This window comes from Cyanistes caeruleus, chromosome 1 (genome assembly GCF_971803275.1).
Source record: "Cyanistes caeruleus chromosome 1, bCyaCae1.hap1.1, whole genome shotgun sequence".
Lineage (NCBI taxonomy): Eukaryota > Metazoa > Chordata > Aves > Passeriformes > Paridae > Cyanistes > Cyanistes caeruleus.
The window spans coordinates 103,124,268-103,149,183 of NC_141701.1; the positions used below are offsets into that span (position 1 = coordinate 103,124,268).

General features: G+C 38.2%; 1 protein-coding gene across 6 annotated transcripts in view; it reads left to right on the forward strand.

Moving 5' to 3' along the window:
• Positions 1–24,916, forward strand: part of CNTNAP2 (contactin associated protein 2) — a 1,014,544-nt gene that overhangs the window by 910,646 nt on the left and 78,982 nt on the right. For all 6 annotated transcript variants that reach the window (XM_086845653.1, XM_086845662.1, XM_086845669.1 and 3 more), the window contains 2 exons: positions 16,202–16,420; positions 18,978–19,214. In XM_086845653.1, the coding sequence (XP_086701779.1) occupies positions 16,202–16,420; positions 18,978–19,214 (456 nt within the window). The remainder of the gene's footprint in view (positions 1–16,201; positions 16,421–18,977; positions 19,215–24,916) is intronic.

Here is a 24,916-nt window from a genome sequence, read left to right on the forward strand (position 1 = left end):
AGGAGGGAGGGATAGAGGAAGGAAGGGAAGACCATGTTTCTTTGATTTCAGAAATAGCTTTTCCAAACAGCTGATAAGGAAGGCTGTCAAGAAAAAAACAGGGATAAAATGCTGCTATGAATGTGGCTGAAGACTTTAGCTATTCCATTTATCAAGCAACTCCTCTGGCAGGCTTGTACTTGTCACGATGCATGGAACAGTTGACAAAGATTTAGCCTCAATTTTAGCCTGAAGCCTCAATTTTACATACACCAGTAAATCTACAGAATGCCATAATTTTCATAGCTGGCTGGTCAGCTGACAATGGCTAGGATTGCTTAGAAAGGTGGTAGTTGAATAAGGTATTAATTTTTCTGTAAAGCAGGGCTTCCATCTCTTGTCAAAATTTCCAGATGATTTTAAAATTAAAACTGGTTTTTAGAGTGAGAGAGGATGAATTCTCTTTTAGAGCTTTCCTATATGATTATGAAATATGGACTGAAGATTTTAGAGTTCTATGAAAATGTAGCTATTTCATACTTGAGATGCTTGTCAAATAGATCACATTTGAATTTTCTGTTTGAGAGATAGCCCAAGTTTTGGAAAAGATGTATTCCTGAAAGCAAATTGAAGGGAGCATATCTGTGGTAATTTGGTAAGAAGCATCTACCATTACTGTTTCCAGAAAACTCTCTGAATGACACTGCCATATAATTTTAATGAAGAAGACATTCTACTCACTTCTGTAGCTCCTCTCATCCCAGCACCTCCCAGCAATCCACAGACACTAATGAATTGTGTCTCACTGTTACTATTCTGAAGTAAGTAAACAGAAAGTCACCTTTGCAACAGAAAAAAAAAAATAAAGAAGCTTAGAGATAAAGGTCAGCTTGTGTTTGATCCTGGCATTAACATGTTAGAGAGGAAAGATCTTTCTTATTATTTTTTGTAAAAATCTGGAAACATTTATAACCACTGTAATCAGGGATGTCACTTGGCTGATAACCCCTAAAAGTGCCCTAAAAGTCTCCCCAAGGAGTGATCCGTTCAACTTGGCAGCTGTGAAAGGGATCATTTGGAGCAGCTTGCTAATGAGAGCAGTGGCATGGCTTCAGGATGGGTGTACTTGCTCTGAGAGCAGGGGATACTCACAGTGCTCTAACACCTGACACTTGCACATGGAAAGTCCCGTGCTGCTTCTGGTGCTCAGCTGTTTCTACTCTACTAACTCCTCTAAAACCAGACAAGAAGCAGTGGCAGACTAGGGACCATGATTCCCATGGCTGCTTGGTTCTGCCCAGGCAGAGTTCATTCCTCCTGACTAAATGCTCTAACACAGGAATGATTAATATAATTTCTTGCAAATTTTAATAACTCAATCACGTCTTTCTCCAGAGGCATCCTAAAACACAATTCTACCATATCAACGAGTTTTCCATGATGCTCAAAGTCCCATATGTTAAAGCTTATGTTTTCCAACATTTGGTTTTTCACCTCATAGGGAAACCGATGTGACCTTCATTGTGTCTTTTAATTGAATTGTTATTTTGTTTTTCTAACAGAAGGTCACTTTTCTATAAAACACCCTTCCAGAAAAGCATGTTGCATTAGCCACATGTCAAAGAATGCATAGGACACTGAGGAACATCTCTACATCCCAGAGGCCCACAAGAAGTTATTAAATTAAATGGAAAAACATTACATTTCTTCAGGGAAATTTATGACCCAAATGTTTTTACAAGAGTACTTGCAAACTCTCATCTTATTCAGGACAGCATTAAATTTTCAAACAAACAAAAAGAAAACCTGGTCTGAAAAACTGCAACCACCAGTCTTTGTAAGACAAGATTCTGTTTCAGTTGAGGCAGGTGATGCAGAAATGCCTGATATTCAAACAAACTAATTTATGACTCATCTGAGAAGAACAGTTCTACCTCTACCTTGTTCCAAGTTAGCAGATGGGGATAGGTGCCCAGTCTGGCGTGTGGGAGCCAGCCAAAGGCAGCAAATAAACAACCCAGCTGGGGAACAGCCTTAAACTGACCAGTGGAAAATCTTCATCACAAGGCTGTGGGGAAATTGAAGTCATCAGTAACTCTTCTGTAAATGGCTTGGACTTTGACAGACTGTAGTTACAGGTTGCTTTACTTTGGTGTCCTTCAATGTCAATATGGCATTCATGACCCTTCAGCATGCAGCACATCCCCTTAGCATTACCCCTCCCCTTTCAAGGGTGATTGGATGCCTTTCTCATTGCCATAAATGCCACTTTAAAAGTCATTTTATGTGCAATGTCTTATAAATCAGTTACAGCTCACACAAAGTTCAAGGTGGGAGCTAACTGGCATTCAAAGAGCATAGTCCTGACTTTGCTTTGCACTAAAAACATGCAACACATGGCAAACCATTGCTGGCACTACCACTCAGTAGCTCATCTCAGGTCTTTGTCCTTATTTCCAGTTTACTTCCTGTTATGTGCTGACATTGCAGAGGCTTTGTTACCTCCTTCATGTGTGCTAATCATTTTTATGCAGAAAGTAAATATTTACTATGCTGCACAAAATTGCCAGATGCTATAGGCATATGACAGAAACAAACCCTCTGGGTCCTTGAGTTTAGATCCTCACGGTCACAGACAACCAAAATGCATAACCTGTGTCTAACTCCCTAAATTTATGCAATTCTCTATTGAAAACAGTTTGAATCTTTGCCAGCTGGACAACTGTTTCAGACTCACATCTTTGTTTTTTTAGAAGTCTTCTAATTTCTAACAGTTTGATTTGCATCTTTTCTTTACAGCCATGCATTCTTGTTTCAGTATCGTTCTTTGGTTTAATTGCTTTCACTTCCTAGCATTTACTCTCCACTTGTGTGCTTATGGTGCAATCATATCTTCTCTCAGCTTTTAATTGCTATGTTAAGCAAGATGAACTCACATAATCTCTTCTCATAAGATATTTTCTCCTGTTCTCTGATTATGCTAATAAGGTTCTCCCTACTCATTGCGTCTTGCTTTCTTAAACTCAGGTAATCCAAACTGTCCACAATAATTCTGATAATGGTTTATCAGTGCCCTCTACAATGACATTAATTCTTGTGCTGCCCATTTGTCCTAGGAATTTTTGGCTGATTACACTAGGATACTGTTTGTGGTGTATTATTTTCTGACCTCTCCAACCTTGTGTTACTGGCAAAAAAAAAAAAAATAAAAAATAAATAGAGATATGCTGACTTCTTGTGCAAAGGTATTTATTATAATACCAAATATGACTTGACCCAAACCAAATTAGAGGTCCTCTAATTTTCTGGTGACCTATGCTTCACACGTTTCATCAACAATCTCTGCAATTCTGTTTTCCATCTCTGCTCTTTTTGGAAAAAAAATCAATTATGCTAAATCTGTAACAATTCTTCCAAAAATCAGAGGGGTTTTTTTAATCAAAGAAGGATATTCATTGTGTTAACTTTGGCCACTATATGCTTTCATATCATTTGTGTCTGCTTCACATTAGGCAATGATATCTATTTCACTTGCTGATTTTATGGGCAGTCTTACCTTGATAGACTGCAGGGTAAAATCTTGCCTCTAAATCACTAAAGATATGGTGATTGCATTAGTTTACATATTCTTTGTAATTACCTATACTTTGAAGTAAAGAGTCACCAGAAAACTCTCATCATTTTATACCCTTATGCCAGCTGATGTGTACCAAAGCCAATCACAAACATCTCAGCTCCCCCATCTCCAGAACACATCAGCTAGGAGAGCATCCAGAGAGAAATTCCAGAAATTCCTCCTGCAATTCCCACCTGGCGTTCTCTTCCTGGGACAAACCTCTTTGCTCATCAGAGAGAGCAGAAAGGAGGGGTTGGGGAGGATGCACACAAAGACCTGGCTCTTTTGTCACTGTCACTCTTACCTTTCATCACAATCACCAATGTCCTGCAATAACTTGAAAAGTCATGAGTGAGGAAACCTGAAAGGATTTCCTTTGGAAAGGAAAACAAAACAAGCTTCACTGTTTCCTGAGGCTATGTGGCATGATTTCAATGGGTTTGTTGGCCTAAATTATTTAGATATTTTTGAGAATCATTCTTCTAAGTGGATAAACAGAATCTTGGTACTCTGAAAACTACTTTTTTTTTTTTTCTGTAAGTTGGGCTTTTTAGATAAAGTGTTAGCAATTATTCTATTAGCCTATTGAGAGTCTAAATCAGTCTTTAGTGGTTTTACCAAGGCAATTCAGTTTTAAAGTAGAAAAAGATTTTCTGTGACTAGAAGATTAGATGTAATGAAAGTGGAGGTGTTTGTAATATTAATACAGTTGTATCCATGGTACTTAATATATTTATGCAGATGATTAATTCAAATTATGTCAACAGACTTATTCAAATAAATATAATTATTTTCTCCCTAGGTGTTTGTAGGTAGATGCTAAACATTCTTACAGAGTTTTGGTCACAGATTTTCCTAACACTGCAGCATTTCATTATGGTTTAAATGCTAGTTTAGAAAAATCAGTTTAAATCATGACGGAAATTAAATAATTGTTAAATCATGTTCAATTTGGGCTCTGCTTTTCTATCTTGCCTTGATACAGTTGTTCTAAGGAAAACTAATATTTCTGCTCACAACTTTTCATTTAGAAACTTTGAACACATGTAATTTCTTACATTTTAAAAGGAAAGGAAAACTTCATGTAAAATTTTGTTTAAAAGTTAATAAAACGATAATCTATTTTTTAAGAGCATGAAGGCAGTTACTATCACAAGGCTGCCATAACACTATCATGAATAATTTAGACTTTTTATACCCTCTTGATCTAAATGTCTTGACTTTGTTTTTAAAATAGAGCTTTTTGTCTCAAATTATGCACTGCAGACAGCTCTCTACTAGTATGAAATCTTAGAAAAAATGCTTTAGAAATACATAAATCCTCTCACTCACCTTTTTATGTTTTCCACTGCTACAGCAGGAAACAGGAACAGGTCTCCTGCTGGCTTTACATTTCCCGAGACTCATGCATACTCAAGCAAGATAGTTCACAAAAGGTGGCTAAACCAGGCAGCTCCCTCACTCACGTACTGCATCAAGTTTTCTACCTCTAATTACCATGAAGTCTGAGAACATATTTTTACCTCCAACAGGTCAGTTCTGTTTCCCACTCTTGTACCACTCCATGATACTTCTGATTTGTATTTCTAGGAGGTACCTCTTCCTGCTGCAGGATAAAAAGCAAGCAACACCAAAGATCTTCTTCCATCTTGGGAAATCTACCCTGCATTTTGGCAACTATAGATTATTACAAGTATATTTTCCAGAGCAGAAAATCTTTGACTCAACCTTTTGATAAAAGTTTGAGTTAGCTGGGACACAGTTAGCTGGGTCCCTCACACCCCGCCCCCTCACACACACCCCTTTCATATACAGAGTTACCACACTAAAAACAAAATTGAGTCATATTTTTGGATGGTCTTTTTTTATTGTGGCAATAAAGTCCATAGTGCAACAGAGTCCTTACCCTGATGGTGACCCTGGACAGCCAAAGAGAAATAAATAGCCATGAAAAATTGCTTGTAAAAGCAGCTCTACAAATGACAAAAATCTTACACAGCCAGGCAGAAAAATCAATAAATTCATATCATCATGAGCCCCTGCTCTGATGCAAAAGTTTTTTAGTAGGTACCACCCAGGCACCTAAACACCTTTACAAGTCTCAGCCACGCTCCACAGCAGAACCTACAGCTAATAAACAAATTACAGAATAAGGAAAGCACCAGAGGAGAGGAAGAAAAGGACACAGGGAATGTGCTTTCATAAAAGCACATCACAGAAGGGTGACAGTCTGGATATCTAGTTTTCAAACCTGCACCAGACTCTTATCACTTTTGGTATGATGCACAATTTACAGTTTTGACGGATTTTTATTACATTCCAATGTGACATATTTGAGAGGGACATTGATATAGTTGTGTCTGTTTGTAAGCACTTAAACACATTGCTCAGCAGTTTCAGAACTGTGCCAAATTCATAACAATTTTTCATAGTAAAATAAGCCATTCTCCCCTCTCCAAAAACCTCTCTGATGCTTTACCATGATCAGAGATTCATGAACATTACCACCTGCTTTTATTTTGTCTTTTATCCAAAAAAAAACTAGCTATCAGTTACACAAAACCCTTTACATGCTGCATGGGAGAGCTCTGTTCTGATGTCTCTGCTTCCCCCTTGTTGTGCTGCCTTCTGTTGTATGGGAGCAATTCAGTTTCATGGTAAAGTGCTGCAGTTAAAAGGATATAATGAAGTATATTATAAGCCACTACAGACAGGAGAACACACATCTCCTCCCCTTTTCCACTCAGTGCACTGACTACAGTTCCCTTTGTGTGAATCATCTGTCACAAAAGAGACCAGGAGATATTGCTGCTGTATTTTTTTTAAGCATTAGTAACTCTCATGAGATGAATCAAGAGACCTTCAATGAGTCACTGTTCTTGTCCCTTCCTTCTTTCCAGGCAGCTAAGTAGTTATTGGAAGCGAGCTGCTTGGATGGGAGGTAACATCAATCTGCAATTGTATTTATTGCCTTAGAATTAAAGCAAGTGGGTTTTTTCTCAAGTTCTGCTCTAACTGTTTAATGTTTGACTTTAAAGTCATTTCACACGACTTTTCTTTGGTTCCTTGGTTATGCAGGACTGATAATATTATTTTTTTGTTCATACTGCCCATGGCTGAAAATTGCTGCATCAACTAAAATACAACCATAAAAGTATGGAAGTTGTTTCCAAGTGCTTATCTACAAGACAGCTGCAGTGCAATTAGCATAACTGAAGTAATGAATAAATAATGATAATAAATAATTATCTTCTCAGGGCATATTTGGCCTTTGCATGGTCTTTTATGAGAAAACTTGGTACTTCCATTAACTCAGGTTTTTTTGTCCCCCAAAGCAATCTAATGTACTGTGTAGGAAGACTGGTATTTATGTTTGAGCGGTTCATTGGCAGTCAAGATTATTTAAAGTGAGATAAAATAACTTAGTTATTATCAAAATCAAATCCCTCCTAATCTTTGTCACTACACAGATGTTCACTCATGATGAAAAAGGTTTTGAGGCTTTGAATTCCAATTCCCCTTCATTTTGAGCTCCAATATAGCTATGCCTTTCCAAAATATTGCAAGTTTTTTGTGTAAGAGCTTGTCTTCCAGCAGAAAGGGAACTGCTGTCTGTCTGCAAGGTGAGAGAAGCCACCTTGCAGAAGGTTAAAAAACCCTGGGATTTTTTTAACTACCTTTCACCTGAAGAGTTTTTGGCCAATTCAGGTAGCCTGTGTGCAGTGTAGTGCAGTACTTTTGAGTCAACTTGTATATACTGAATACTTAAGATTAAAACCCCAGGTGAGGATAATGAATTTCGAGGCTCAGAATGGATACAATAGGCAAAGGTTATTATAGTAGAGTCTATTCCAACACAGGCAATGAAAGAACAAAAAAACAGCTAGTTATTCAGTCAGACAGGCAGATACATGAAAATATGTTTGAACAGTCATAAAATTAAGTGATGAAAGAATTATTTTAACATATTTAATTCCCATTAATCCAAAGATGCTTTGTTTCTGTAAACTGAAACTAGAATTTAGGCTTATTAGCTGTCCACTTGTTGAAATTACTGGTCCAGCTGTAAATCTTCCTAGAAAGAAGATATTAGAGTATCATGAAGGAAGAAGGAGAATAATTCATTAAAGTTCATTCTTTTTAAATATATAACAAAATAATTCATTTGTATGCAGCCTTGTCTTACAATGTAACAACACAGTCATAACAACACAGTCATAACAACACAGTCAGCAGCTCTTGCTGAATCAACATCTGAGGTCAACATCTCTCAGTAGATCTGATTCCCTGTCCATTCTCAAAGAAATGTCACTGCAAGTTTACAGCTGCCAGATGTAGGTACTGCACACAGCAGAGGCTGAATCAAGTTCCTTCAGGCTGCAGACCAAACAGTGGAGAAAATGAGGATCAAAAATATGAGGATAGGCACTTTAGAGGGTGCTCTTTCCTGCATTCAACAAACCTTTCCCTTTATTTTTCATTCTGATATGTTTTTTTTGATTTTTTTGGATATTTTTTTTGGTGTGCAGAACACTTTGGAAATTTCAAGATAAAAACAAACTGAAAAGATCATAAGAAGCTCCAGACATTCTGAAGAGATATATATTCCTAATTAAATTAGACAGGAATTTAATAAATTCTGTTCACCATAAATTAGTTTCTTAAGTCTTTGGAAAAAAAAAAAACACCCTTGGATTACTATTTGTATCTTTTCTAAATATTATGTTATAATTTCTTCCAAAATTTTAACAGTTAAAGCAGTTCAGCTATAAATATTTTCATTTCTTTACCTTTCATTTATAAGCTAATTTCCCTTCTCATTTCTGTACATGTTTCTAGACTTCCTATGACTGAAGATAAAATTTGTCTAAAAATATTTCCTCCAGGCAGCAAGAATTTCACTGAGAGAAATCAGTAATTCTGTTACAGAATGTCTGAAATCACCAATATTTAAAACTAACTTTACAGTTATATCATCAAAATGTTAATGCCAATAGCAGTCACTGTACTTTTTTTCAAAGAGAAGTAGTATTTTACCAATACATATGGTAATCTCTCTTCCCACACATCTCAGGTCCCTGAACATAAGGGCAGGGACTGTGAGGAAAGGGTTTCTCTCATTGCAACTCAACTCAGCTTCAAGATCACCTGAGGAACGTGAGCAAACATAGAGCCATGGGATTAACAAGATGCATCCCATGGGCCTGAGAGAATTTGCTGCTGTAGTTGCCAAGCTATGCTCTGTGATATTTTAAATATCATGATACTCAGACAAAGTCCCCAGTGACTGGAAAAAGGTAAAGAAGAGAACCTTAGGAACTACTGGTCAGCCTTAACTCTCTGCCTGGTAAGATCGTAGAACAGATACTCCTGGAAGCTATGTCAAGGCATGTGCATGACAGGAAGGTGATTACAGACAGCCAGCATGGCTTCACCAAGAGAAAATTGTGCCTGCCTAATCATCAGCCAATTCTCTCAGCACTCTAGGAAAGCATCTCCTTGGGTCCCATAGAGTTCACATTCAGGTTCCTTAGATGGTCATGAACCAGGTCTTTACTTGCAGTGGGAAGCACGTTGCTCCCCCAGTCCCCATCCTGCTGTCCATCCACTTGAGGTGTGGGAAGAGAGGCTGACACAAAGACTGAGGCAAAAGAGGTGTTGAGTACCTCAGCCTTCTTCTCATCCATTGTAACCAGTGTCCCACCACTGTTTATCTGGGGTGGGTGCACCTTCTTTGACCTCCCTTTTCTGGCTAACAACCCGTGGAAGCCCCTTCTGTTATTCCTTGCATCCCTTGTCAGCCTCAATTTTACCTTGGCTTTCCTCAGCTGTATTTCATCTCTGTACTCTTCCCAGGTTTCCTGTCCTTGTTTCCCCTTTCTGTATATTTGCTTGTTTCCCTTTCCAGCAGTTTCCTACTCAGCCATGCCCATCTCTCATTTTCTCTGCCTGATTTCTTGCTCCTGGGGATTGCCAGCTCTTGTGCTCAATGGAAGACTTCCTTGAGGATCTGCCAGCTCTGCTCTGCTCCCCTGTCCCTGAGGGCAATCTCCCTGGGAGTCCTATTAAATATCTACTTCTAGAGCTGGAAGAAGCTGTTTGCTTTTCCTAAAGTTTCCCTAACTTTACTCCTCAGCTGTTCCATATATCTCAGGACTACAAACTCCACCTGTGCATGATCCCTTGAGCCCAGGTTGTGGCCAATCTTGATGTCCCCAATTCACTCGCTTACACTGGTGAATCACAGACCTAGATGGATTTTTCATTTCCTACAGAATATCAGCTTGTTCTAAAGGTTCAGAGAGACGCCGAGCCCTACCTGTATCTTGTGGATGGATTTACACATGAGAAGTGGGTCTTATTAATGTTAAATCAAAGCAATAGCTTTACTCATTCTTTCTTCCTTCTTGGCACTTACATAAATGGCTGCATAAGATTCAAAAAGATGCAAAGTTCCATTATTTTTACTTATTTTACTTGTAACCCACAGGCAAATATAGAATGTGTCTAGTCTGTACAATGAGCCCTTATGTTAGATACCAGAGCTGTTTCTGAGAAAGATACAGCATGTCCACATAAATCAGCACTCAGCTATGCTGGGATTGATCCTCAGTGCAGTATAGCCTCTCATTAGAACTAATTACTGTTGGCACAGCATCATGCTGATGCAGTGTGCAGCTTCCAGAGTTGGTTCATTTGGCACTCAGCTCAGGGATCACTGAAGTCTTGGGCATGGATGTGCACTGTCATTTGGTCAAATGAATGAAGCTTCTGCTCATTAGTTCAAATGGACTTTTCATTTGGGAATTAGATAAATGATGAAGCCATCCAGATGCTTAGTCCCATTATTGTAAATACAGTCATGATTTTTGACAACTACCTGATTATTAACAGTACCCAATAATTCCTGTATTGCAGTCAAGCAACTTGCATCAACAATTTTTCTCTGTTATGTTGCTTTAGTAGCTTTAATTTTAAGTCGTGTCCTTTGAGAAGTGGCCTCCTTAAAGCAGGTCCTGTGTTCCAATATGGCACTCCAGGGTGGCATCTGTAGCCCTTTCCACCTATTTCTGGCAGCCAGGAGCAGCCTACCAATGTTGTTTCCATGTCAGCATTGGCATGGCCTCTCTCAGCCCTGTGCAAATGAGGGCACCAGGGAAGGTAATTTAGCGATGACTTTGTGAAACTATCTTTAAACTCAAATATCTGAGTATAAATGGGAAAGATGGACAAGATAGTTACTTTCAAATTCTAGAATGCTTTCTTTTCTATCCAGAGTCTATCAAAGGCAGTGCAAAGAATTTCAATAACTATGTATATCAGACCTGATCTTGACCATTGGATGATCTTGACCATTTGAGAGATTTCATATAAAGATTCATAGACCACTGGCTCTAGAAATATCTCTCATATCTCTCTTTTGATTAAGTTTTCTTTCATTTTCAATTATTTCACTGAATTCTTTGTACAGGTTCAGACAGTGAGCCCTTTGTCAGAGGTGTATCTACAAACAAACTGTCCAAGAAGTTTGGCAGTTGTTGCCTTACAGAGATACAATATTTTCAAGCTGTTGTTTTCTCAGAACAGATATCTGTCTGGCAGATTCATTTACAGTTTATAGCTTTTTGTTGTAAACTATTTTACAGCCAGGTGAGTGAACTCTGATTCTATACATAACACAGCATTTATGTTCTAGGAATGGGATTTCAAAAGGATTCTGATGAAGTTAGATCCTCTTCCCTTTCATGTAAGTCAACTAAAACATCAGTCAGTCACATTTGAAGGATGTAAAAATACATCAGGAGAGGTAAGAGAAACAAAGTACAAGGGAGATCAAGAAACTATGTGTTTCGAAGAAAGGATAATGGGGGAGAAGGAGAGAAATAGAGAGATGGGCATACATTATAGAGAGGATTGAGAAGAGGGTTGTTATCCCTTTCCTCTTTTTTTCCCAGTTTATGAGTCTTGAGAACATCCACCTACTTCTTAGCATCTTGTGAGTACCTACCCATCCATTATCAATTCTTTCTTTGCTGGCAGCCTCCTTATAACTAAAGATCCTAGTCTGAAATTCATCCACTAACTTCAAACTAGAAAACAGGGGAGAAAAAAGATACTTGAAATACAAGGAGTTCAAAAAAAAATGGGAGACCTAGCTGGTCATAGATCTCGAATGCCAGAAGTGTTTATCAGCTCATTTAACCTGACCTTCTGCATAGCAAAGGACACAGAAGTGTCTGTTTCACATGCAGCTGATCCTCAGAACACGGGTTTAACTAAAGCATATCTACCAGAAAGCCTTGAAAGGAAGGACACAAGAAACATGGAATCCTACAGACAATGCAATCACAGAATCATAGATTCACAGGATCATAGCATGCCAGGTCAGACGGCGCCTCAAGGATCTTGTGGTCCAACCTTTCTTGAAAAAAGCACAGTCTAGACAAAATGTCCTACACCGTGTCCAGCTGAATCTTAAAAGTGTCCATTGTAGGGGAACCTACCACTTCCATGAAGACATTTTCCCAGTGGCTGGTTATTCTCATTGTGAAAAATTTGCCTCTTGTGTGTCCCCAGGACTTACTTGTACCCATTACCCTTCATCTTTTCCATGTGACTTCCTATAAAAAGGATGTCTCCTTTGTAGCCACCCTTTAAATACCATAATAATGGTGATAAGGTCTCGCCCAAGCCTTCGTTCTCAAAGCTAAACAAACACAGCTTTCTCAGGTTTTCCTCCATAGGCTTCCAGGTGCTTTGATCATCTTTGTGGTCCTTCTTATACTTGTCTATGCTGAACTTCACAGATTCTTGTCAGACCACTCTTCCAGCCCTATCCAGATCTTTCTGCACAGTGTTTTAGTTGTACTCCATTTTTATGGGCAAATGCCTCATAGATTTAAGATCAGGAAATGGTGAGACCTGAATAGAGCTAAAAACAATACAGAACAGAGTGAGAAGGGCATTTTGTTTGCCAAAGTTGCTCTTCTGTGTTCTGAACAGATGGCTGACAACATCCTGAGACCTTAGAAAATTGAATCGATGAGAGAAACGTGTTCAGATTTAATTATATGTAATTGCACAAGGCACAGAAAGGGTAAAACTAAGCCACAAAACTCAGTGTATTGAGTGAATTTATGCAGCAGGAGTACATAAAAAAATTCACCCTTGTTCAATTTTATGAAATTTTCATCACAAAACCTTGTACTGACTGAATAAATTAAAACCCACATTAACTATTTTTTTTAATTTTATTAATTAGGCAATTTCAGATATTTGTTCAAAGTCTGATCATTATTCTCATTTCTTAGAAAAATTGGCTTGGGTTTTAATAGTATTTGGTAGACTAGAAAATAAAATTATTATTAGGAAAACTCACTTCATTACTCACTAAAACTCACTAAAAAGTGGCCAGTACAAACCTCTGGTCATTTTTTTGCAGCTCATTTCCTACACCTTTTTGAAAAAATTCTGTGCTGGGTCAGTCATTGTGAGTAAATACACACATATGCACGTGTATGTTAGATATTTTTTCAATCACCCTATTCAAATGTTTGACAAAATAACACCACTGTCACATCAGTCAAAGATGTACTTGAGTCAAAGAGATTTTATTATGCAAGGACTGTATGTGTAGACAGAAACTGCAAAGTTTAACATATTTAAGGAAAAAAGCTAAATAATTGCCAGTCTTCTATACAAGAAGTTACACTGAACTTCTGAACAAATTGGATGTTGTGCTGGCTCTGGCTGAGGTGGAGTTAGTATTCTCCTCAGCAGCCCATGTGGTGGTGTGTTTTGGATTTGTGCCTAGAACAGCACTGATACCACACCACTGTTTTGCCTATTGCTGAGCAGTGCTTGCACAGTGCCAAAGCTCTCTGTCTGTCACCGGCTGAGACTGAGGTTAGCAAAGGCATTGGAAAAGGACACGGCCAGGACAGTTGATCATTGACCCAAAGAATAACACCTTGCTCAGCAGTAAAGCTGACAAAGGGGAAAAAGAAGGAGCTGGGACAGCACAGTGTACTCAAACCCGACCCTGAACTCTTCATTCTCCCAGCCTTGATATTCAGGGTTTCAAGAGATGTGGGAAGAGCAATTGCCAGTAAAAACAGAGACAAAAAGTGAATGTTCAGTACCTCCACCTTCTGCCTGTCGGTTGTCACCAGGTTGCCTGTCTCATTTTTGGGGGTGTGAAATTTCTTTTGTCTTCATTTTCTGAGTAATGTGCCTGTGGTCAGATATTATCCATTTCTGTTAAGACCTGTCATCTTACCTAGAGAAGTCCCTGGTTGGAAAGTACCTATTCCATAGACTGAAAGTGGAACTAAGAATGAAGAGTCAGATCTAGTAACATAACTTGCATGTGAGACATCCTGTTTGCAGCCTCTGCCCATCTATGAAGCTCTTTTCATTGACATATTTCACGGATTTTTTACAGTCCATCACTGTAGCAAATATGTTTCCTCGCCTTCGGTATGAAAGAAAGCCTTGAAAAAGCCTTTGGTATGAGAATCATGTTTTTAGATTGGTTGAAGAAGGGTCAGGAAGTCCATAGATGCAGTATTATTTCCTCTAACTTCCAGCATCTCAGCAGGTACATGCACTGAAAATGGCCTATGATGAGAAGATTTTGCTGGGAAGCTATTATTTCCCTAACTATAAGATTAAATATAAAAATATAATATAAATTTATACAATTGGTACTCATTTCAAGGGGATCAATTTTCTCCAAAAAGTACAAATTTAATTCCATATATTTTAGGCTGTGATATATATTTTAGTTTAAAGCCATGCATAGACTATGCAGGCACAGAGCTTCTACTAAATGTCTTTATTTGCCAGTTTTCTTCACTTCCCCTTTTAAAAGAAGACTGACTTTCCTTTAGAAACTTTGGGAAAACTTCTATCCAGAAGACTAAAGGTTTGCAAACAAAGAAGCATTCTTGTGGAGGTTTCCAAAAATTCTGAATGGATAATAGTCAAGGTACACAGTAGCAATATTGACAATGTCATCAGCTGACTCAGAGTAAGAGAAAAAGTCTGCTAAGAGGTTCTTATTTTACAGTCTTGTTGACAGACAGCTTTTGGGAAGCTATTCAAGCCTGACAGCAAAGAGATCTGAGGCGGTTCTTCAAAGCAAAATTGAAGGAGAATTAAACACACACACTTGAAAACAGACTTGAACACAACATACAATTTAAGTACTGGAGAGGTTTTACTGTAATTCCTACTTTGCCTGGGTTTATTGGCAGAACCACTGAAGTTACAAAACATAATAACATTAAAACTAAACATCTTTATTTCTGTAACAGCAAGCTTTGGCTTGTACAAATTTTGTGCCTTGTAAAGTGCAAAAGGCCAAAGAGACTAAGTCCATGACTTATAAAAGGCAGCTCATTCAACTAATTAAATTATTTTATTCAGCTAAGAACAGAAAGAACAACAGCTTTTCAATTCTTTTTATTTTAGATGTAGCCAATTTGAAAAAAAAAAATATCAATTATAAAATAAATTTGGGTTGAAAACACATTTTCTGTTAAAAAATTATTTCTATCTGTTCAGTTTTCTTAAAAATGCTGTCAAGTCAATCTGATATAACCTTGTGAAAATCTATTAGGCCATGTACAAAAATATTTCCCACTATTTATCAACATTGTTAGCGATAATGAACATGGAGTGGTGTTTTTACCCCAATTTAATAGCCTAGCTGAACAAGAGTTTTAAAACAGTGCATTATCAATTCAACCTAACCAGAAACCACAGCTGTACTGGAACATGTAGACCCTAATTGGGCACCCGAGATCTTTGAAGGGAATTAAAAAGGAGCTCTGGCTCTTTTATTTTGCGTGTAGAAAAACCAAATTAAATTGAACCCTTGTTTGTCTTTACTTCTGCCTGGTATCCTCATTTGTGAATGCTGTAATTGATAATCCGTTCTCTTTTAACCCTTTCATCTGATGTTTTGCCACCAGAATAGAATTTGCAGCCCAAAGATATATAATCTAAATCTCAATTGGAAAGACATTATTATACTACTTTATTAAAAATAACTTTTATATTATTAAGAACACTCAATATTCAACAATAGTTATAAATTATGTATTTGCCAAGGATGACCTGAAGGAATGTCTAGTAGGGCTTAATGGACATTTGTAAAATTTCTAGATATGGTTTTAATCATAAACAGAGCACTGTAGGACTCTGTAAAGATCCATTTCTTTTGAAATGTCACATGGATCTTAACCACAGCATTATTAGTTCATTGCAAGAATTAATTGCCCCTCAAAATCAAAAATAATTTAGACTTCTCCACCATTTTTTTTATCAAAATGCTTATTCCTCAAAAAAAACCCATATAAACTGGAAAGCTGCAGAGTTCAAAGATTAATGCAATTGGTTGAGGATCTGCTGATACTTTCTTCTAAAAGTTGCACTCCTACTCAAGTTAGAAGAAACTGAACATGCTTATAAATTCAGAAAGATGACTTAGCAGCACACATTTCTATTCGATCTGACTCCTTACTCTTTGGGAAGTGTGAGTGAATGTGTTTACAATAACTACAATTACAAGTTGTGGACACCTTTTGCCTGCTATTTCAGCCGCCACCGAGGTCTCCTTTTCATTCGACGTGGGAAATGGGCCGGTGGAAATCGTGGTGAGATCTCCCAACCCGCTCAACGATGACCAATGGCACCGGGTCAACGCCGAGAGGAACGTCAAGCAGGCCAGCCTGCAGGTGGACCAGCTGCCCCTGGAGGTCAGGAAAGCTCCGACAGAAGGACACACGCGGCTGGAACTGTACAGCCAGCTCTATGTTGGTAAGGCGCAGAGGGGGCAGCTGGGCTTCGCTCTCACCGTGCTGAACATTCTTCTGCCTCGTGTCTGGCCAGCAGCAGTTGGCGAATGTGGGAAGCTGTGCTCCTCGAGCATTTGTGTGACAGCAAAGTGGGGGAGGAGGAAAAAGAAAAACAGAAAATAACTAAATAAATAAATAAATAAATAAATAAAAGAAAAACATGTCCATAATTACAGAAATACAAAGATCAACTAAGAGAAAAATATCGTGCATTAGAAACTTGTCCATTTGTCTCTCTCCACCTGCATCTCCTGGCTGAAAGTGCCTCCAGCAAACTGCAGTGCCAAACTCCTTTTTTGCTGAGAGTCTCTTCCCAGACACACACTTTTCCACTACAGAAGTAAAAACTTCTGCAGAGTTCTTGCCAGGACCTCATGTGCCTGCAGTGCCCATCCTAGCCTCGGCAGCACTTCCAGCCTCTTTATATTTGATCATTGGCCATACTTTTGCATTCACAGCTCTCACTGCAGTCTTCTCCCTCTCGTCCTGCAGGCTATTTACTCATTTGATGTAGGAAAGTACCACACAGTGTTACACAAATGCATTCCCTGGAACCAAGTTAGTCCAGCTGCTTTCTGCAGCTACTGGTTTCCACTACTTTTGGGGCAGGCTATTCCGACAGCATTTGTATTTCTCCAACTGTTAGCTGCAGGGCTGCAAAGTGCTGACATGCCAAGTGTCATTAGCTGGAATCAGAACTGCATGAAATGTTGAGCAAAGAAGCACTTTCATACTCTCTAGATATCTGTTACAAGAGAACAAGGAAGTGAAAAGAGAAAAAAAAAGAAAATCTTTTTTCTCCATGTTAGTCAGCATTCAACAACTCAAATGAGTTAAAATTATATTTAAAGCCTTCATTGCCTTAGTAATCAGCCCAGTGTCACTACAAACTGTGTATAATGTGTCACCAGATGTGCAGGTGTTATTTACAAGCTCAGATTCTCCTTTACTGCTGTGATCCTGGTAAATGGCAGTTTCAAAATAAGCTGGAAGATGAAGTTTGTTTAAAAGAGGAACACTTAACCTTTAAAAAAATTACCCAGCCTTTTGCTGCAAACAGGAAGAGCTGAATTTTTTATTTTTTTTTTTTTTACCAAGCTTAGGTCTTTGAGAATTGTTGATAATGATGATTTTATTTGTTAGTTTTGAATTGACTGTAACACCAGCAATGTTTTTAAGTACCTTTATTGCCAAAAGAAGAATGTCATCATTTGCACCAGATATTTTTTCTTTCTGAATTACATCTATTTCATATAACTTGGTGATTGGACCACATATGTCAGAGAACTGCTTTAAACTTTACCTGGAGTCAGCCCTAGGATGGATTTGAGTTGGAGTGCCCAGAATGAATACGTAAATATTGGGGCCCTGGAGGGTAACGCTGAACAAGAATAGTTTTGGTTCTTCCTTTCCCATTTTCTGTAGAATAAATATCTATTCTTTGGGTGAGCAAGGTGGCCTGAGGTGTGATGACTTTGCATCCTAGGGGCTAGAACAGTCACTGAGAGGGGAAAGAAGGTTTTTCATCTCTACAGTGTATATGAGACATATATACACACCAGAACACCCTCTGCCATGCGCACGCAGCAGAGACCAGGCCTTGCCAGCTCCTACTCCAAATCATCCAGTTACCAGTACTTGGTTTGAAGCAGTCCTCTCTGGTTTGTATTTAGCCCTCTTCCCCACTCAGGTAAATATCAGCCTCTGTGCCCTGTGGTGACGAGCATTCAGATCTCCTCAGGGTCTCTCAAGCACCTGCAGCACTGCAGTAATCAAAGAGAGGAGGGATGAGCAGAAAAGATGCCAGCACTCGTTATTTACTCACATTTTTTAGTTCAGTTTTTTTTCATTGTTGTTTCTAGTACAGCCTCAGATAAGGCTTTCCTAGCTGAATCATATTTTTTCACATTTTTAGGGGTGAAAAAATTCTTATTAACTGCTATAAAAAACCATCTCAACCCAGGTTTTCAAATGTAGTTTTTCAGTGTTCCCTCCTTCAGTTTATGCTCTAATAAGTAAATAGTATGCATGATGTTTCTTGGAAATTAACATGAATGTTTCCTATTGTAACTGAAAATGGGGATTTGACTCCTTTTTTCTTTGCCCATTGTGGCTTTGAAAAATGTAACGCTGCATAGCATATGATGGCATTATTATTAGCACCCACCATTATGAATCATTAGGAGAGAAAGGCTAAACCTCAGCAGTTGAACCAAGCTCATTTCTTCCACTGTTATCTCTAAAAACATTGAAGTTGAAATTAAAGGAAATCTTACTGTGTAGGGTAAGAATCTCAAATGTCTGATCAGTATAAAGCAAGCACTGATAAATTACTATTTATGCTTGCTAATGGTATGATATCAAAAGGCTAGGTTTCACTGATTTATTGTCATTAGGACAAGGCAACTCCTCATAATGAAGTTACAAGGCTTAGTATGTTTAATTATAGTATGTTTAATGTGAAGCATCAGCAATAAAATCCATTCAGTGTTGTCTCACGGTTCAACAATCCCTCTCAGGTGCAGCAGGAGGTCAGCGAGGCTTCCTAGGCTGCATTCGCTCCCTGAGGATGAACGGGGTGACGCTGGACCTGGAGGAGAGAGCAAAAGTTACACCTGGGGTGAAGCCTGGCTGCTCTGGCCACTGCACGAGCTACGGGATGTACTGCGCCAACGGCGGGAAGTGCGTGGAGAAATACAACGGCTACTCCTGTGACTGCTCCAAAACTGCCTACGATGGGCCATTCTGCATAAAAGGTAAATTTTACCTCAGTGCAGGAGGCAGAGTAGGGGGGAGATGTTTGCCTGAGGGAAAAAAAAAAAAAAACCACACGATGAAATCGATGCTTCAGCTTCATTAAATAAACAAGTAAATCCTGTTTAATACCTCTTGCTAGCAAGTCAGATTATACACCCATGTGTATATTTAAATGTGGTTATTTCAAACCACATCTGTTATGAGGAGTACATGTTACCTGCTTAAATCATATAACACCACAAAATGCATCAGGAATGCCTGTAGTAGTAACAGCTCTAGCAGAGGGTGTTCCCCCTACAGTCTTGAGTTGGAGAACCATAGATTCCAACTAGCACAATGTCATGGTAACTTCTTTAGAAGAGAAACATGGATTTAAACAAAAGCTACCTAGTCACTCAGACATGTAGGTATGATGCTTTAGTTGAATATCTTATATATGGGGAAGCCATCATTTGACTTAAAAATTTTATCCATCTGTAAATAGATCAAGTCCTTTAGTACCTCAGACTGGGTAAGGGATTGAACCTGCTAGAAATAAGGGAAGACAGAGATCCCACATTTGTATTTCCTTTGGAAATACTTAAAATAAATATGTTCTGAATTTTCAAAAGCAATGATTGTAAGAGATCAATGTACTGTGGATGGTCAGCATGAGAAAGAAAGGCAAGGAGCATGGGAAAAAGGGACCCAACAACAAAAATTGAGAAGAAAAGTACTAATTTATCTTTTTTTTATTTGACTGTCTAATCAACTGATTTTCCTAATTATTTTAAAAGCTTTCTCAACATTTCAGCTATAAATGTGAAGACTCTTCTCATTAGTATCCCTGATGCTAAAGAAACCTGTAGCCTCATAAAGTGCTCCTCTGCTTTTACATTGCTCTCTGAATCAGGAATTCTGCAGGCAGTCTAGGTCACCAGAAACCAGAGTCACCTCACAAAGCTAATTTGGCTGTAGAGGACAGAACCTGGCCTTTGATGTTCCAGCTTTCAACTCTTTCTTAACATCTCAGGGTTTTTTCCAAGTCAGAATCTGAGAATTATTTTGAAAATATCCATACCCTTCTCTCTTTTAGCCACACTTATAGGAAGCGTAAAGTTTATAACAGAAATAGGCAGTCTTTTTACCTGATGCTGTGTTATGGACTGCATTTCCTCCCCACACACTTTTGCCACTTTCATTTATATTCCATGTATGTTCACTTTAATTTTGTTCTGTCACAGCAAAGCTTTATCCATGGCTAATGTTGCCCATATACTGGACCACCCTCTTCTAAAAGCCAAGGGATTCTTTTCATATCACCAAATATTCACATCACCAGATAAGGATGAATCTCTGGCATGATTATTTTATAAATTCCAATAAATATGATATATTTCTAGCACAGCAGAAGGGAAGCAGCTGCTTCTTTAGGTAATGGCTTCCACTGTGCTTGCATGCAGGAATTTCATCAGCTTTCACCATGCTGTGTTGCTTCAAAAGCAAATTATAAAACATGTCCATTCAGTTCAGGACTGTATACAATCAGCAACTCCTGAGAATGTGAATACAGTCATTTCAGTTAATTTAGCAAATGGTTTGTCATGAATAATGGTAATGCATATTTAGTATTTCTGTTCACTAATGCAGTTATATGGTAGAGAAAACCCATTCATGCTGGAATTGGGTCAATCTCTTACAGACTGCATGTGTTGAATCAAAAAAAAAGAAAAAAAGAAAAAAAGATAATTACTGCCATGCCATAGTTACTGAATTCACTTTATAGCTTTTTCTGTATTTCCTGAACTCATCACATTAACTGTTTTTTGTGAGGGTTTTGTTCCTCTTTTGGATAGGTAAGCCCCAACCTTCCACCAAAACAACTCTAAGCTAGAGTGTTTGATTTTTCCTGGGTGTGGGGCTAGCAGAATGAAAACGTACCATTAGGGGGAATAATTGGAGACCTAGCACAGGCAAACCCTGGTTTTGGCTGGCCTGTAAGCACTTCCATAGCAAAGGCAGTAATATCATACTCTGTAATATTCCTAATCAGTCTCCCAGTGCAGCCAAGGGTCCAGAGCTCTGACAGGGATACTTGGGGCATGCAATGAGACTTGCTGTGAGCTGGTGCTCATGCAAAAGTACTCTTGGTGAGTGCAGGGATGTCTGTGCCATACAGAATTGTGCTATTTAAACATGACATCAGATCTCTGCTTTCAATATCAAATCTGTTCCAGGCTAAAAATGGCTTTCTAAATCCTTTTGATTGTACGTACAAAGTGCAAATTGCCAATTTCCTATCTGTTAGTGCTGAAGACTGCTGTACTCATCTAGAATATCCCCAAGTGTGATTTAGTGTGGGTGAGTTCATGAGGCCTCCCTACAGGAGGAACAATGGGACACTGAGGGGAAAGCTAGAGGATAAATTACACTAAATAGACTGTGTTTGGGGCATCCTATGATTGAAATAATTGTAAAATCTCTGTAACAAACAATGCTGATAATGAGATCTTTAGAACAGTTCATTTACAGCCCATTACATTCACATTGTCAATTTAACATGCATTAAGCCTATTAAATCAAGTAAAGTACTGGAACAACTTATGTGTGTTGTCAAGCTTCCTAGACTTGTGAAAGAAGGGAGTCCTACATTTTCTTTCTAGTAGCAGCTCCTGGAACCTAATACTGTGTCCTCTTGGTCTATTAGAAAAGAATGAATATAGTTTCCATAAACAAAGGGCAAACATACATAACAGCTGCAAAGTAAATAATGGCAAAACAGCCAAGTATGTTTTAGTTTAAAAAACTATTTTAAAAATTTATAAAAATTGGAAAGGTTTTTGGAGACTTTTTTTTCTGTAAAAATAAAAATCATTCCTAAGTTGTATTTTAATTTATTTTGATGAAGAGGTTGTAATTCTTATATTTCAATCCATTTTTTCATTAACACTTTGACACTTTTCCCTCTGTAAAAGCACTGAAACATCTATGAACATATTTTCAAATTCTGTATGATTTGTTTTCAATGAATGTTGTTCTTTATAATGACAGAGCTGAACACTGCTCTGTCACTTTTATAACCTGCACCACAGGCTTGTTGCTCTTTGTTGCTGTAATGCTGGGTAAGTCTAATATGAGGCAAGCAAGAATATTTTCCTTTCTCACCTTCACTAGGAATTCCCACTGGCTGCCAGAAAATAACATGGTTAGTGCTTGGCAGGATAGAGTAGGGCTAGGTCTCATTATTTTACTCCTATGAAGGAAATATTCCAGGCCAAATAGATCTGTTGATTTGATAATCAGTAGTGCCTGACATCCCATCCAAACCAAAATGAGATATTACCAGAAAAACATGTTACTCAGCTGGAGTGAAAGGTGGCACAATGTAACCCTTACAATATAGCACAGACTTCTCTTCCCATTGATTTTCATTTGCCACAGGAAGCTTTCCTTATCCAAAAGCTTTATTTTGATATTGAAATCACTTGCCTGCAGAGGACTTTTTGGGGTTGGTTGCATACTGAAAGTGCTAGCAGAAGAGATGGGAAAATCAAAGGGAAAAAAACATTGATATAAGGAAATCACCATACAATGGTTCATGAGTAATAAACACACCTTACAAAAAAAACAGGCCTTGTATGTTGTGGATTCTTTGCTGATGAAATCTGTCCTTAGAGCCACTGACTGATGACTGACAAGAAATTGCATTGTCTCCAGCCTTATTAGCAGCATATCACAATGTGAATGATGTTGTTGTGGACTGGAAACACACTATTTTTTTTACAAGGACAAAAAGAAGTATGAAAATGCAGTCTGACATCTATTTTAACTGTATTTTTGTTTCGTATTTGAGGCACATGCAATTGGTTTTACTTCTTTCATTGCTCAGAGAAATTGCTCTGAGGAATAGCTGAACTGTTTCTGCCATCCTGCAGATTGCTTTCTGACCTTTCCCTCTCCTTTGTTTAAGCATAAATTCTCTTTTTTTTTCTCCCACAGCTGTCCTATGATCATAAGATGAGAAAACAATTAACTTTTGTTCCTCTAAAAACAAACTTTTTCCTCCCTTTAAACAAAAAATAAAAAAAAAGCAGAGGTCAAGTGCAAGGCATATGGTAGCATTCTGATGTGGGACATACCCCAGGGAGAAAACATTCCTCCTTTGGTATTGAAATGCAGTGGAACAACAGTAGGAGAAGAAATTGCACCCACCAGGAGTGAGACCAAAAATAAAAATTTAAGAAATATTAAATAGCTGCTGCTATGACTCATGTGCCTTCAGGTATGCTGGAAGGGTAAATTCAGAGCTTCCCAGTTTCTCTGCAGCTACTCAATTTGCATTAACAAACAGCAAGAAGATGCTATACCCCTTTTTCTTTTCTCCTTTGGTGTAAAGCTCAGATTCACAGTGTGAATTCTTGCAATCCTTAAGACAATGCCCAAAATGAGCTCCTTTATGTTTGCTTTTGTATTTGCATGAACCCTGAAAGCACTTACAAGTCACACTTGTCACAGCCAGATTTCCTTCTTTTCCTGCTCTCTGCTATGTCTCAAAGAGAAAAAACAGTGTTTTACCGGGTTGAGTGGATGCCAGATATATCAGGGGGCAGCGGGGGCAGCAGCTCTGCAGCCTTCCACCCACTCTCAGACTGACACTCGACCACCTCCAAATTTTGCCCTGGTTATACTCATTCAATTACCTTTATTTTGCTGGTTGTAAAACCATTGCATTGTTGAAAGCAGTGGTGAGGTGATTGTTAGAGTATTTTAACGTAACTAACTTCTTCATTTTCATAGTTCAAAATCACAGAACCCAGAAAATCAAGGTAACATTCCCTCCCAGACTCAAAAAAATTGTGCTATTTTCAACATGATTGTGACCTGTTAGCTGAAAGTTGCATGAGAAATCTTCTTCAGGTTGTTAATGTTAAGCTCTCACTCCAGTAAGTCTGAATGCTGCAGTCAGGCTTTTTTACCTATAGATCATACTTCAGGACTCAGGTTTTAGCCTCTTTTGGGTAAATATATATACTCACAAAAAATAGAAATACTTTCTAAACTATTCCACTCTTCAGTCCTGTCTGTACTGCCCTATTAAACATTCACAGTTATGCTCTAGTGCTTTGAAAGTTGCACTTCAGTGCAACAATTCTTTCATTGGAAAAAAAAAAAACTATGTTTTTCTCTTCTTTTTAAAGAAAAACAAACCTTCCCAATAGTACTTACATGTCTTAAAGAGATATCAACCTGGTTATAAACTGATGATCAGCCTTATTATATTATTGTTAGCTTACTTATAAAAAGCATGAATTCCTTATTCTATACACAGGAAAAAAATAAATCGGGAATAAGTTAAAAAGAAAAATACTTAGTCTTGGCTCAGAAAATGTGATTAACTTTCTTGGCCAGACAACTAAAATAGGCCTGCTTTAGTATCATTGCTCACTGAATGCAGAGGTTTTGTGGAAGTAAAGCAGCCTCAGCAACACTGCTGGCTGCTGCATGCCTGTGCAAAGGCAGCTGAGAGGTTTGAGGTCTCACACCAGACACCCATGTGCAATATTTATACATCTGTATGCTGCTGAAGTAGTTTTGGCACCTCACAAGATGATAGGGCATTTATGCTTAAATAGCTCTGTGATGTGAGAAGATGCTTTTATTATGGTAATGCAGAAAGTGAACAAGATAATGAGGGCAGGAAGGGTCTGCTCATGGTAAAGTG